Source organism: Polyodon spathula, chromosome 11, assembly GCF_017654505.1.
Source record: "Polyodon spathula isolate WHYD16114869_AA chromosome 11, ASM1765450v1, whole genome shotgun sequence".
Classification (NCBI taxonomy): domain Eukaryota; kingdom Metazoa; phylum Chordata; class Actinopteri; order Acipenseriformes; family Polyodontidae; genus Polyodon; species Polyodon spathula.
In genome coordinates this window covers 31,225,845-31,242,903 of record NC_054544.1, presented here as the reverse complement: position 1 = coordinate 31,242,903, position 17,059 = coordinate 31,225,845, and the positions used below count along the sequence as shown (strand labels likewise).

At 35.0% G+C, this 17,059-nt stretch overlaps 1 protein-coding gene across 3 annotated transcripts in view; it reads right to left on the bottom strand.

Moving 5' to 3' along the window:
- LOC121323697 (serine/Arginine-related protein 53-like) overlaps positions 1–17,059 on the bottom strand; it is a 105,212-nt gene that overhangs the window by 64,424 nt on the left and 23,729 nt on the right. For all 3 annotated transcript variants that reach the window (XM_041264895.1, XM_041264894.1, XM_041264896.1), the window contains exon 5: positions 4,660–4,696. In XM_041264895.1, coding sequence (XP_041120829.1) covers positions 4,660–4,696 — 37 coding nt within the window. The remainder of the gene's footprint in view (positions 1–4,659; positions 4,697–17,059) is intronic.

The following is a 17,059-nucleotide window of genomic DNA, read 5'->3' as shown; positions in this document are numbered from 1 at the left end:
AAAGCAATTATTATTATTATTATTATTATTATTATTATTATTATTATTATTATTATTATTAGTAGTAGTAGTAGCAGTAGTAGTCATAGTGCAACAATACATCTATTTGATTGTCCTTCTGAAAAAAGAAAACTACAGTAATTGAGACAAAGACGTTGAGTCACCAGTGGCAAGGTTACCTTTGAACTTCCGTAGTGATAGTCTGGAATGAGGCAATCCATCATAAAAACACATCCACTACTCATATTGCTTTCATTTTGATCTATTCATTGACACATGCTTTGCTCCCATCTACCTTGGGTGCATTCAAAATGTAGTGCAGTACCTGAGCCATGGTAAAGCTTTAGAAGGCCAGGCTGCTCAGAGCACTTTGGGGAAAAAAAAAAAAAAAAAAAAAAACCACAAGATCAATTATCTACAGGTAATGGCTGCTGAATAAAATATTTGTGCTATTATAAAACAAACAACTGATTTCTGTATGAAGATTTTTTTTTGTGTGTTTTTAGGTTATATTTTGGACTGGATCACAGAGGGCTATTTGAACTGGAGGTCACCATTTAAGTTTGAAGATCCGTAACATAATTGGTTGAGACGATTATTGAGGTTTTTAATTAATGAATGTTTACATGCATAATCAAATTAAGAACATGTCTTTAAAAAAAAATCAAATGAGGATGCTACGATTGCATACTCCAGTTACTTGACAAAACATCAGAAATCCTAATTTTGCTTTACTGGTGTGTGTCTTGCCATATATATTTATCCCAATAAATGTTATTTATTTTTTTTATTTTTCTCCCACCACTTGTAGCATTTTTCTTCTCATAAATAATATTACTTACATTTTAAGGAAACAGATTATAAACAACAATCAGCAAGTAATGAAAAGCAGGACAACCCTAACTGACAGCCAACTGTTGAAGAGCTCATTTTGGGTTACCATATTTCAGATCCTCAAAAAGGGGACACTACCCAGGGGGGGTTGTTGACGGGCAACCAATTTTTATTTAAGGGACTTTTTACATGAGTCAATGCCCATTGGAACATATTAAGTGGACATCAATCCTACTACAGGCAACAGGTTCCAGTTAAAATTGCAGTTTGTCAACACAATACGTACGGGTAGTCATTTTGTTTATTTTGTTATGCAAATCTCTTTGATTTATTTGTGTAGAGCAACTGAATGAACTAATTCCTTTTTATTTATTTATTAAGCCGACACCTTTATCCAAGGCAACTACAGGTGTTACATAGCAAAAAAAGGTTAAAGAAAATGTATATTATATATAAGCCTATATAATGTGTATTTATTTATTTATTTAATTTTTTTTCTAGTGATGGGCAAAAAACTGAAAGAAAAAGAAATGAAGTCAGTTAATTTTTTAATTAGTTACATGTTTTGACACATTCATATTTGGCTTGTTTAACAATGTGTGTTATATTATAGTTGCACCAAGCAAGTGTTTTATGTTTGCTGTTATTTGGTGGCTGTGATGCAAATATATTCAGTGCATACAAAAAAGAAGGGCTATTTTATCCTGTTTAATTCTACTATATTTTATATTGCACAGTGCATTTATTTGAAGCAAAACTAAAGTATTGCAGAGCACGCTATAATGCAATAAACCCAAAGAAGCTTTTTTGGCCGATCACAAAATATGCACTCCCGTCAGTCTATGAATGAGCCGTTGTAGTTCATCTATTTAAATATGTTAAATCAAGCTCTGATCCGAATGTGATTCTGCTCTGAAGCAAGATCGAGTTAGGATCAGATTTTGAGGTCAAACTGAACTCAGGATCAACCCTGATTCTTTTAGTATAACCCAGTACGTCACAGGAGCAAGATCAAATCTGGGATCCAGTACAACCGGCCCCAGTGAACAATAGAGTCGTCTGTGCAGACGCGGCGCTATCAGGACATGCCAGGAATTGCAGCTCTGCAAGCATCAGCAACAGCAAAGGGGCAAGTAGGCAAAATCACAGACATTCGTTCATTTTTCAAAAATCCGCCCGGACAGAGATCGGAAGGCCAAAAAAGAGGACATGTCCATGAAAAACCGGATGTATGGTAACCCTAGCTCATTGAAAGATTTTGACTAAGGATATCACTGTGTCATAGCACATCATTGGGTAAGGGTTTTTGGGGGCATGATACAGTACATAAAAGTACAACTAAACATGCTGTCTCAATTTAAAATATATAAAAATGTATGTAGCTAACTGTAGTGTCATGTTAACTACAGTAGAATTTCTAATATTACCATTAACATTATTACAAATATGACCTATATACAATTACTTTTAGTCGAATGGTGATTTTTTTTTTTTTGGTGGAAGTTTTAAAATACGCTTGGAAGAATGGGAGACTAGTAGGTGATGTTTCCATTAAAGCACTATAGAATCCCTTTTATTAAAACTGCTCAATGAGATAACACCACGGGTAGCCAAATAAAGAGGAGTTTCTGCAGGAAGAAGTTGGGGCCTCCTGTTTGGAAAAGAGGGCAGTTTAAATGAAGGGGCTGTACTTTAGGACTATAGTAGGTTGACTGAAGTGGCTTGAAAAAAAAAATCAGAACAGTAATAACTAAATTAGTGTAAAATGTGTGAATTAAAATACTTACATTTGTTAACCAAGCAGCTGTGAGAACCTGTACAGTATACAAAACAGTTAATGGAACGAATATACAATAGGAAAAAAAAATCTGAAAACACAGAGGGAGGGCATACATTTACATTACTAATGGGATCACTTGGTCTATCTAAGGAAGGTAATACTGTAATTAGGTAATTGAACCAGTTAGGGTTATCTAAGCACTGCACTGCTGAACTCAAATTGAATTTCAATAGAAAGCCTGCCAATTTGTTTAACTAAACAGAAATGTTTAAATATGTCAAGCAACATCAATTCTGCTTTAACCCTGCTTTACCACAAATCGATTATTTCTTACATTAAAAGAATCTCCAAAACTCCCATTCCTAAAAACTACAAAATAATCAACCTTAATTGTCAGCCCATGTTTTTTTTTTAATTGTCAGCCCATGTTTTCATATATATGGCAGTAATGCTGACACAGTTGGGCTCAAACATAAAAGCATGTTAGCCTGCCTAACCGGGACCAGCTTTCATCAGCTGGTGGTTATTGATTAACATGTAGCAACAATGGGAGTGCCTGCATTGCTGGCAAGCAACAACTATATCCTGACAAGCCACTGATGGACTAAACAAGCTATTAATGACAGGTTACTCTTCAACACTAAGTGGTCAGACTCTGTCACTTGACCGCAAGGGCAGAAAGGTCACAGCACTGAAATGCTATACTGTAGTGAAGGCTACAAACTGGACCACTGTAGCCATAAGAACTCCAGCTGGCTCCACTGTTTGTGAAAGCTCACAGACAAAGTGCTGCCAACAGAATATACTCAACTGAAGGACATACAGTCACTCAACCCTCTCCCAAAGCCTGGAATGCCTCCGCTTGTTAAGTGACATACTGCATAATAGTGTCCTGCTTGGAAACTACTATACAGTACATTGTTACATTTGTTTAAATTAAACTGCTAATTTGTTTAATTCCTTTTCAACTTCTCATTACCTTATAACATTCTCCATTATTTGTTTTCAGACTAGTTGTTTTCACTTAAAGCCAGTAAAGCCAGTACTTTCTGCCAAAGCTGTTTATAAAAAGAAACATAAACCACAAGATAAAAAGCACACAACAGGTCATTTCACCAAACTTGTGACCATATCAGCAATAGAGGATAGGAAGCAAATCAAATGAAGTGGTACACGTGTACTATATCTCTGCTTCCGGTACTCTATATTGAAATTAGGAGAAATTTAAAATAGAACTAAAAACAATTGCTTTGTTTCTGAAAGATGATTGCTTTATAATACTGAGCTAAAATGTGAAACTATGGAAGAGAGGACTTCAAATCATGACCCCAATAAATAATAAATCTGTATGCAAGTAGTTTTACATTTTCTCAAACAAAATTCCTACTTCACTGCATGTCATTCCTGTGGGAACTACATTATATCCAAGGCACAAAACTGAAATGTACAGAAATCCAATTGAACTGAAATGCATGGTTCTCAACACTGATGGCTTTCACCTGAAAGAGTCTGGAGCTAATGGATGTGCTTCCTTCTCTTTTGTTCTTCTGTTTTACCACTGTGGTTACTTAAACAAACATTAGCATTTCCACTGGAAAAGCATAATCTATCAGCCCCAAAATATCAATTTCATTGCGTTTCAGGACAAAAGGTGTGTTAAATCCCTACATTAATTATGCACCATAAACATCCTAAAATGTACTCTCCATAAACCCAGACATGGACTTTGTATTGCTAAGATATACATCAGTCAAACATAGGTTACCCTTTGAAAAGCAAAATGTTTTTGTTGTTAGTGCACCACCTGTGAGAGAACGGCTATCCCTTTTATTTCATCTCTACATCAAAAATTCATTTAAAACAAGAATTAAAATTCCCTGGAAACGACGAGATTAATGAAGGTGGAAGTGCCTTTACAAAATAAAAGTAAGGCTGACCCCCTGGGAAATGGCTGTTTTTCTCAATTCAAGGTATTCAAAGCTCACTCCAACATGTTCATTTAAGATGCAGATATCAATGATGCAAATGCTGAAATCAGAACTTACCAGATGTTCTAATGCTGCTTTGATGTGTCCAGCGTTCCTGTAACAAAGAACAAATTTCCAAAACTGTAAATAAAACCCTGCTGGCAAATGACTAAGAATAAAAAAAAGCATTCTCAACCTGTTCCTTTTTGTGAATGATAATGGTTTGTTCTATTTCTGTATAAATTGCATTTTCACTATCAACCTTCAAAAGTACACTTTTTTCATCCGACAGCAGTTGTAGCTACCAATTATTTTTCTACCTCGTATCAGAATAAAAAGTTGGTGCCGATATTAAAAGTATGAACCCCTTTGTGTTTAATATGAAGCAAATCTGGTCGCTCAACTCTTGAATGCGTTCATCTGTGCCTCAGCAGTATAAGGTCACCTGCTGATCAGACTTATCCAGTTTATCACCAGGTTCCCACTCTAAACTGGTTTCACTGAAGATGGGAATGCTTCAGCCTACAGCACTTTTGTTTGCCCCCATTTTAGTGCCAGGGACTGGAAAAGGACGTCCCTTATTGTGGTGTGCATTTCATGACTTAGGTGGAATTATAGGTCAATGGCCACTTGACTCACAAGCTGATTGTAATTATACAAGGAATTCCAAATTGTTCACAGTGTGCAGCTTCATAACTATTTTAATGATCACATTAGTGTAAAACAGGAAATTGCATTTTCTGTTGCACACCAAATTCAGGTTATGAAATCATTAAAAAAAAAAAAAAAAAAAAAAAAAAAAAAAAAAAAAACACTGAACACAGTTAATTTATTAAAGGTTGTTAACATAGAATGGGTTGTGAATAAACAGAAAAATAGACTAATAGTCAGGTTAATTATAACAGTACTGTAAAGAAGGATAATATTAAAGTGTTGTGCTGACAAGATATTATAAAACACAAAGAGCAGAAGCCTAAAATGTGAAATCAGTACAGAAGGGAAAAGGGAAAATAAACAGGCAGATTAAAAGGGACACATTTGCAATAAATAATAGATGCATTTTTAGGCGCATTTGAAAACTATTACAGGGGCAAATATTCCCATTATAGTTATAGCAGTTATTGGTCTGTGAAATATCAACATAGCTTGAGGATCCAATGTATGCAATTGAACAGTACTAATCATAAGTTAATGCACGTGCATATACCAGACTAATTCAGTTAATTTTAAATGAAGAGGAGTTGCTAGCTTCTCACAAACAACTTGTAGCACATCTGGCGAGAACAAAAGCTTTAGCTCCCGCATATCAATGCTTTTTTATATACATACATACATACAATAATAAAAAAAATCAGTTAGTAATTCCCTTATTATTCATGCAAATGGGTATATGTAATCACTAAAGAAATACTTCATCAGCTTTTAATTACATTACATTTTGTGTAACAAACAAGAGCATTTATTATACATGACTTGGAAGAATAATTAGAGAGCTGTACATTTGTTACTACAGTGACAGTGTAGTATAATCTCCCTAATGAGCCACAATTAGTGGGAAACATTTTACATCATGTCCAAAGAAAGTGTTGCAGGCTGCCTCCAGTTAATGGGCTATGAAGGCAGCCTCTGCTTCGTGGTCTGTCTCCAGTGCCGTCCCTGTCATTACTTCATCAATATTTGTACAACTCCTCCCTCCCTCCTCCTGTGCCAAAAGCAGGCCTAATTCAATTATGGGTCTCAAAACTGATAAAATGGTACTGAAGTGGAAAATGAGAAGAGATTATTGGCAAATGAATAAAGATTTGTATCGAACAAGCACACCGAATATAGAAGGTCCTTTTATTTTTTTTTTATCATCTTCTGCCTTCAGGTCTGCTGGGAGTTTTGCTTTCCCTCATGCAGAGCATCGATTTCTGAATTAGACTGCAATATTAAATAATTAATATACTTGCCATGATTGATGTTTTGCATTAGCTGAATATTAGGTTATCAATCAAAATCCACTTGGTTTAATGTAATAATATTGAAAAAGTGTCAGGGGCTGTTCATCCAATTTGTAGTTGAGGCAGCACAGATAGTAATATTGGTGTAACATGAAGCTCTCAAGCAGGAAATGTACTAGTTGAGTATTCATAAAGTACAGATTATGAAACGAACAGAGACGAGACTGAGGCTGCCCTATATAAACCCCCTTGGCACCTGTCAATTTCAATCTCAGCCTGGTCCCGATAGAAATAAACCACTGACTACAACTGCCTTTCATCAGCAGCATACTGTTCAGAGAGGAAAAGTAAAGCTTTGTTGCATTTCTACAGGAGGAATTAAGAATTAATATTGTATGTGGTACGTGTAATAGTGGTTCTGTAGCTAGCATGATTTTCTGCATTTATGTTTTTATATTACATTTTTCTTTTAAGCATGCTTCCCCACTCTGACCCTCTAAGTCCACTCTCAAGAGTTGGGGTAGTTTAGTGGCTGTCGACACTTTCCCACTAGTATTTCAAATAGCACACTGCTTGGAAATTGAAACTAAGAAATGAGTGAAAATATTCTTGAAAAATATACTTACCAGAAACAACTCCGGGACCACTTACTTTGTCTACTGTAACATACTGACCACAGACTATTTAGAGTGTCCTATGTTTACAAATAAACATAGTGGCTTTTTTTGGTTTCACATAGGAATTTAAAACCAAAACTACAAAGATTTACATAAAAATCAGACAACACACAATTTGACAGCCAGCAAGATAAGCTATTAAATCTCTGTTGGGAAGACAAAAGCATCTAGAAACCTCTTCACCTGTAAAGAATACTTACTGTACCCTGGGGCTGCACTGTACTCTGTCTAACAGTGGAAAGCACTGCAGTAACATTACTAAAATAATTGACCCACAAAAGATTAAATTGTAAGCTGAAAGGAAAATACCTATTTTCATGATTAAAAGATATCGCAGTATATTTTATTCGGGATAAAAAGGATTAAAATACAACAGAGCACAGCAAATCCAGTGTATTAGAAAAGAAAACAAGCTGTTTCTTTTGTTCTGAAAGCAAAGCACTATTTATTCCCACTTAAGTAAAAGAGGACAAACAAACCAACGTGTTAAAAAGGGCTACATTTAATGCATGGCTTTTGCTGCAGTCAATATTGGCAAATTGGAAATGTCTCGCATATCATTCATGTCAAGGGAGCTGCTCGGCTCCAACCCCAGTCTCTCAGTCCCATGTTGACATCATTATCGACTAATTTTGAAGGCTACTATTATGTTCGTAGTTACTAAATTTCTCTGCTATAGCTTCCTTTAATCTGTGGCTAGAATTCCAGGTAGCACACAATTAATTAAAGTCATGAGAGTATGAGATGAATTGTCATTTGTGGTCAAGTTTCAAATAATTGCATTATTTATTTTTTTTTTTTCTATTATTTCCCTACTTGACATGGTTGAGATGAATATCTTTAGTCAGTCAATGTAGGAACCAAGGACTTAAAATGCAAAGCCAGTCAGTTTATTTCCACCCAACAGGAAGGGCCATTAGCACACTGCTCATCAGCGATGCATTACAGTATGAATGCCTCAGTCCCTGGCATCCAACTTAACCCTTTCATATAATGAATATTCTTAAGAAGGAAGCACAAACTCAGCAGCTTTTTGTTCAACATAAGCAATATATGAACAAGCTAGCTTAAAACAGAAATGTATTTTAAAGTCTGTCTGGCACAACGTGTTGCAATTCTGGGGGGGGGGGGGGGGGATTCTCAGACCTAATCCAGGATATATATATATATATAATATATATATATATAATAATATATATATATATAATATATCATAATATTATATATATATATATATATAATATAGAAGAGAGAGAGAGAGAGAGAGAGAGAGAGAGAGAGAGAGAGAGAGAGATATTTTCGTAATATTTAGTGGAATTACTTTGTTCATACCATGTACTTTGAGATATTATTGTTTACACCTGAGAATGAATATCTGCCCCTTACATTGTCAGGGAAAACTAGCCAGGCATCCCTGTCGTAATAAAAACAGCAACACTTCCTAATCAATAAAATAAAGACCTCATTGGTGCAAAGAAGACAACCGGCATACTGCCACACAAACAGTACGAGTATGTTAGTGCTATGAGAGAGACATCGCTTAAGCAACTTCACGCTTCTTCAACCATGTTATTGAACATTAATTTATTGTTAGGCACCTGTAAACATGCAAAGCAAATGTATTACACATCACTGAATGATGTGTTTAGTATCTGCACTGTGCCTGGATTGTCAGTTTTTGCAATGTCTGATGTTAGTTAACATTTATCTAATAAGCAAATTGAAATGGCTAGTAATCTACTGGGCTACCTTTGCAGTAAACCTGTTCATCTGAGGCTTAGACAGCTGTGATTGCAGTTGCTGTAGCGACTATTTTAGCAGCCTGTAAATTGAAATTCCTGTGTGTATACCGGGGTACCCTTCTTTTGAATTTCTGTTAAACTGTTTGCGTATAAATGAACATTCAGTTTACTGAATGCTTTACACAGGAGATCACAGACAAAAGTAAACCATACTTATATGTGGTGGTGTAGAAACGTATACCTTTCTTCCTCAATTAATTGCACTGGCTTGTACACATGGGATGAGGCTTTCAAGATAATCCAAGAAAAGCTATGGGAAAACCATTTATTTCTGTAGCAGGTTAACAGCCACCAGTAAAAGGAATAAAATGCTGTGATTTAAGGTTTAATAGAGGATTAACACACTACCTTTTACCAGTGTTTCAGCAGAAGCCGTTTTTGATTTTGGTACAGCGTATAAATAGTGCAAATAGACAAAGTAAGTTCTGCTTAATTATTTAAGACTAGCATGATACGATGCACATCATATGAAGGTCCAATTCAGGGTCAATGCTATGAATAAGTCCTAATTCCTTAGCAGAAAAGCAAATCAAACGTCTATGCTAAAAGGACGCAGCCAAGTTTTATTGCTCTTTTGACATAACATATCACCTACCTGTTTGTATTTGGCATGGTCGATATAAGACAGCTCTCACTTTGCCCATTTGGTACATTATTGGATTATCACGTTACTAATTACAGCGGCATCTAACTGTTGAAAATAAACGCACACAAAAATGTTAAGATGCATAAAATGCACAAAAAGCTGATTTTTGATGTAAAGTGAAAAGTAACTCTCCTTCAACAAGTGTATGTTCTGATCCTGGACCGTAGTCCCATATTTCACACACACAAAAAAAAAAAAATTCAATTCTTCAAAACAACATATTTCCTTTCACCTCGTCCATGCACCCGTGAGTGAGGAGAGATTTTTTTTAGATTGTGTTCCCTGACCCTGTAAAATCAGTAGTGTAGGTTAAGAAATAACACACTCTGAAAGACACTACGATGTAAATCTGCATATTTATACATAGTGGATTGCACAACATGAGGATGCCAAAAGTATGTTTTTAAAAGTTGGAGTGACCGATTAAAAGCAGGTTTTTGAAAATAATAACGCTTTAAAAAAAACACTGATTTATTATTGAACAGATCTTATCATCATTCATAAATGTACTACCCCACCCATGCTTCAAAAAAAAATTGAACTGGTAAGAGAGGTTAAAGGTTAACGAGGAACTTAAAACAGAGTGTACAACAATTATCATACCTAACAACACACCATCTGCGTCTGCACGAATGCAGAATACTTAACAACAGCACCATGCAGCTAGACACTAGAGTCTGAGTTCACACTATATTTCTGGACAGCGTGTGTAAAATATTAAGATTTCATTCTAAAACAAGAGTCAGGCTGTGTCTCAATAGCTAAGGAAATTTAATTTGGAAGTTACATTTTACAGAAAATTGACTTCTTTTAAAAGGTGAATAACAAAAGCTGAGCAATCAATCTCCAATTTCCCTAAAAGCCTTGCTCCTTTTCATCTCTCCAATTATGACTTAAACTAATCAAAACCTAATGTCTGAAAGGGAACAATATCACCCCAAACACTTTTTTTTTTTTTTTCTCCTGCAGAATCCCAAGACTGAAATACTTGTACATAAAATGACAAACCCCAAGCAGAGGGGATTCCAATATTAAAATCACTTTTAAAATCTTTGGCTTTTTTATCTAGTGGAAAACTGATGAGGAACAAAAGCTTGGAACATAGCATCTGTCATATCAGAATATAAAAAGATGATCTTGGCACAAAATGAAAAAAAAAAAAAAAAGCTCTAATTCATTTGCAAATCAAGTCCACTGGTTTTATTTCAAGCTGGCGGTAGCTGTCAGGAGTTAACAAGATAATCACTTTCAATCCTCCCTTCGATGGTACATTACACCGTTATCCCATTCAATGGATCCGCTCTTTGGGGCACTGGATGAATGCTTTTCATTTCCAAGACTCACAAAAAAAGTTGTGGTGGAAAAAATCCTTAGGGCTCGCAAAAAAAAAAAGAGAAAAGAAAAAGAAATCCCTATCCCTTTATGATCATTTATCTGCCAGCACTTGCTTTTGGGCAGGATGAGACATTCAGGCTACATCTGTGTCCATTCTCTTTCTTAAGTCCTCCAGGCCCATGGTTTGCTTTTGAAAAGCCTCTGGCTGATTACTTCAACTACAGTAACTTATGAGGTTTTAGTCATCAGTGAGTATTCTACTCATTCACTAGCCCAGACCATTGTTAGAATATTCCATCCAAACAGTCATACATAATGGAATACACACAAACAGTAGAACAGTAAACTTTGTCATTACGGTGTTTACTGTCATCTTTCAGTTTGTTTTAGCTGCTTTAATTATGGTCCTGTGCCTTATTGTACAAACATCGTGCTACACTATGCAGTATATATATATATTTATATTTTTATAAAAAGCTATTTCTGAGCTCTAGCTGTACAAGTAAGTTTCACATATATAAGTAACACAGTTAATACATAAATAAACTTTTCTTCTGAACTAGGACCTGTTTTTGGACAAAATCCAAAACATTTCAGTTTTGCAATTAAAGTAATAAATTCACATTAATGACCGAGATACGGTTAAGAGTTTTATGTATACACATACTGTGCACACACTATACATTATATATTAATATTTTACTAGTAGTACAGATCTCTATCAGAGATGTGTGACACACAGAGGAAGGCCGTGGGCTACAATGTACTTTAGTTTTCTGTTCCTGAAAAACTATTTCAAAGAGTTCATTGGAATGATTGCAGCTTATTTTTTCATATACACCGAATCAAACGTAGTTTACTAATGGACGCCATGTAAACAGCCAAGATTTGTGTTTTTGAACAAAAACATTTTTAGAATGCTTTGTCATTCCTTAAAATGTACAAGGTTTAACATAAATAAGTAGAACGCAATTCTTACTAAATTAAATAACAAATTAACCCTAATCAGTCTTCTCGAAGTACAGATTTAAGAATATGACATAAATGCATTGCCACCTGCATAAAAAACCTCCCTGAATTACCCCATGCAGGCAAGTAGACATGCAAAAACTAAATGCACCGAAGTCTGTCAATCCTCACTCATTACACAAGAATGAGGCCCTCAGTGAATGATCATTTACTAGCATATAGGGTTATCTGCAAACATGTTTCAGTATACAGCAATAAAATAAATCTCACCAGTAACACTTCTACCTTATTCTTTTAGAAACCACTGCTGAAGAGTTTGTTTCCATGAAACAACATTTTCTCCTTATCATTATTTAATAATTATTGACCTTTTTATCATTAATATTATTATTTGACCACAATTTTTTCAATAGCAAAACTTGGTCAACATAATCAAACTACAGTTCCTATAAGAAGCGGCAACATTTTATTTTTATTATTTTATTATGAGATACAGGGATGGAATTAGTATTGATTTTTTTTTTAATAAAAGGACAACAGAGATCTCCAAAGCAAAAAAAAAAAAAAAAGTTAATGAAGCTTTTTTGCCCTAACAAAGGTGCACGTGCCCAGCTAAATTTATCTTACAACAACCAGTCAAGGCTCTCTAATCTCCATAGTAAGCAAACTCTTTCACAACCCCTCTTAAAACCCTCTAATTTAACAAAAAAGAGAAAACATACGGCATGCTATAAGCGTAGCCCTTCTTTAGGAAAAGCTGCTGCCTCAGAACTCTTCAGCTGCACAAGAGGGGATGAGCCACGGCCATTAGCTGCTCATTTGCATAATCAATATGACAACCTTATTTTTCTGATGCAAACAGGATTCATACAGTAAGGTGTCTGACCGCCAGATCACAGTCATGGCCTTTTTTAACCCCTAATTAGATTTAGGCGATTATCTCTGCTCTCCCTTACAAGTGTATAGCCCGGATAAGTGGTGACAAAGGCTATCTGCCACTTATTCAGACTCCGCAGTCTGTCAGTTATCCGTGAAGATAGAGGGTTAGATCTTCGAACAATTGTTATTCATATCATCTACACTTTTACGATACTAGTCGCAGTTTTCGTTGACGATCTCTGAGAGAAAAAAAAAAACAGCCCAAAGCAGTAGGCAAATGAGGGTTGTTAAGAAACAGCAGGGTTATACGGATGCAAATTCAAGGTGAAGTGTAAAAAAAAAAAAAATTTGAAGCTGACTCGCTACATGACACGAACAGAATAACAAAAAAAAAGGTTTAGTCTGCTTTCTCCAGCCTCAATAATATCGATCTTGACACCTAACAAGCCAAACTATTGCTAGATTAATTTAACCTGCTAATCAAGAGATACAGCAACAACGCAAACAAAACTGTCAATTTATACAAAAAACTAAAACCTACACACGTTCTGTACAATGTTATTTAAACGAGATGTGGACATAGCAGACTTACCACTTTTAAATAATAAATTACAAGGTGTGTTTTATTCAGAATAATGAATATCTAACAGAGTATCATCTCTAGCGCATTTCTGTGATTTGCTTTCAGTGGTCAATTAAGTAATAGCAATCCACACAAACACAAAGTCTACACATTATTCCAGTTGGTATGTTTTATGCGTAATCTATTGTGTATTAAAAAAAGCCAGATATATTCTGCCACAATTGATTTCTCTGCTCCTGTTAGCTGATGATGAACATTCACAAAAAAAGTGCCATGGTTGTTTAAGCCTGCCTGCTAATGAATATACAGTGTTCAATAGTAAAAAATGTTTTAAAAAAAATAACCAAACAGTGTTTTCCAGCAGTCTAATGTGTACATGTGTTAGAGAGAGAAGTAAAGCGTTGTAAAGCTGGGAGCTGCAGATTTCTGTAAGGTAAGCACAACTGACAGTTTAGCCTAAGGGTAAAAAATGTCTTCCAACTGTATTTTAGTCTCGGTGAGTCAGTAGTTTCTTTCTCCTGTTTTTTCTTTTAATTTTATTTCTTTGTTCCTTATTGTGTACTCCTTGTTCTCTCAAGCAGGCTCCAGTCTTAAAGCAGTGCAAGTGAGCTTCTGAAATGAATGCTTGCTATGCAGAGTCTGGCATTAAGAAAGGCTGGACTTTTGATGTTTGCAGAGCTGTCAGAATATCTTTACTGCTCCCCAGTATTTCGAAGATGAAATGTGAAACCTGCTAATGAACGAGTAACTCGATATGACTTGGATGCAACTGTCACAAAATAAAAACTGACACACACACACAGGCTGCATGTAGAACGTTTTGATGTACTGAATTAGAGCTTCTCCTGACTAGTCAAGTAAATCAGGAGGAAAATAACGCTTAACACTTATTTTCCAGTCAATACATTTTTCTGTCTATATTTCATACCGACAGATACAATATTCTTGGTGTTATTTCTTGTCTGTTTATAAATACTACATTAGTATTACGCAGACAGACTCACTGCAAAGATGTCAAACTTAAGATAAATACACATTTTTTTTTATGTAGTACATATTGTCTTTTGCATCTACATCACAATCCTTTGTATTTCAAAAAAATGGTTAAGTTATTTATTTCTTTTTTTTAATAAAGGAAGAAAGTGTGTTTTGATCTTGTCAATATTTTTCCTGTACAATTAAAACAAGTCATATACAACATTACACAATAATTCTTTATGCTGCAGAAATCTTGGGGGTGGGGGGGTATAGTATCTGCTTACAATATTGCATGCAGCATTACTGAACATACTACATATTATGTAGAAAAAGCTGTATACAGTATGTCAAATGTAATGAATTAAACACTAGCAAGGACATACAATTCTACATAAGGAATGCAATTGAATATGTTCCAAAGATGTAACTTTCAGTACATTTTATGTACCATGAGCCCAATCTTTTATGAAAAAAAACAATTCAACCATTTTACCTTGCCCACTTTTCACATTCAGCCAAGCACTACTCTTATTTTAAAACAACAATGCTTGAGATATTTTCAGCACTAAGTAACTGTTGAGGAAGATAACCTTAAATAACTTAAGAAAATGAAATAGTTGCAGTATCTCACTGTTCAAAATTGATAATAAAAAGTTATCTACGGGCATACCCAAGTGCAGTTTACAGGTTTGCTGTGCTGACTGGAGTTATCATTCCTTGAACACTAAACCGCTCTACAACATTGAAAGGCTTACATTGAAAGCAAGTGTGTGTGTGTGAGAGAGAGAAAGTAAATGTGCATCCATCTCTCGATGTGAGCCTGTCTGCTGTTTATATAGATTCATTTCTAAAGAAAACATAAAGATACAAACACACAGAGCCATTTAGTGTCATTAGCACGTTGAAAAAAATTACAAAACTAAGCGAATAATTTAATTTAATTCAATGGCTCTAAGGTATTTTGTTTTTAAATATGCACTTTATGGGATTTAAAAGCATTTTGTTTTTGTGAATTTCCTATCATAGTTTGTGTGATATGGTGTCAGCAATGCAGAGTATTTTACTGATGCTACTTTGGACTATGCCTGGGTATCGACAGCATATACTGTATGAGATATGGCAGAGTCACTCTGAAGGTGCAACACATACATATATATATATATATATATATATATATATATATATATATATATATATATATATATATATATATATAAAATGAGACAGTCTTCTCGGCTACACAGTGCCTGAAGGGTGTCTGAATGCCACTTTAACTACTTCTAATCGGTAAAGCGATTACAGCTCACACTAAGTGGATTGTCACAGCTCCCTATCACTCTCTTTGGGTGCCTCTTAGCAGATTAGCATGATCCAGTCCAGCCACAAGACACAATGTGCACAAAAGAGGCTGTATAAAAGATGTCACATCCACTTTGGGGTGTATAACACATTTTTGATACAATGAATCAACATCACTGTAAACAACAAAAGGCAGACTAATTTTAAGTTGTATACTTCTATCCAAATGTGGCAGATAGAAAAACAAAGCTTCCCTGGGAAACACTAAACAGAGAATAAATAAACACGTCAAAACTACAGGGGAAAAGTAAACCAATAATAATAATAATAATAATAATAATAATAATAATAATAATAATAATAATAATAATAATAATAATCTTTATTTTTATATAGCGTCTTTCATAGTGGACCACCATCACAAAGCGCTTTACAGAGGTAGGCTGTGCACTGTGCATTATATGCACAGTCACTTACAACAGGACATTGACTTAACATCTCATCCGCAGGATGGAGCACAAGGAGGTTAAGTGACTTGCTCAAACTCACGCAGTGAATCAGTCAATGGCAGTGGAGGGATTTGAACTGTTGACCTTGTGGTTACAAGCCCTGAACTTTAACCTCTGGACCACACTGCCTGCCAAAATACATTTTAAAACATTAAAATAAAAAAAAATAAAAAATTAAAGTATATTTAAAATTGCAACCAGCAGAGGTAAAGGATCAAGCTGTGATACCAGGTGGCTGCTTTTTACCTGGTGCCCTCCTGCTGCAGACTGGATAGATATACCTTTAAGAACCCTGTCACCCGATGAGTCAGTCACTTTAACAACTTGAATAATTCTCTATTTCATAGTAGTTGTAACAAGACAGAGTGCACGGAAGCAATGCAGCCAGCAATGGGAAGCTGAGATATAAAACTTGCAGGAGCAGAAAATTCTTTTAAAAAAATCTACATATAAAAAAAAAACAGAACAAAACACATAGCTCTTGCAATTGTGATATACAGCCACCTTATTCTCAAGGAGCATAAACAGATTTTCTAGAAGATGGAGATTTTCAATAATATTCTAGTAACTGGCAAATTCTGTCCCAAGAAGCATCTTATTCTAAAATGTAAATGTTTAATAGTATCAAGGTGTATATTTGTAGGAAACACCAAAAACAATTAGGAAGGTATTATCCTAAGTTATTCCAGATATAAACATACTATAAAAACATACTGTAGCATAAATAAACTCTACAGCAATGGTTTAAATCAGAAAGAACAAAGCTGCTTCTTCTATTCACAGAAAACACTTTTCAGTCTTTTGTTCCCAAGTATAATTTCCCGCATGTAGGGGGCAGGTGCCTAGGAAAAGCACACT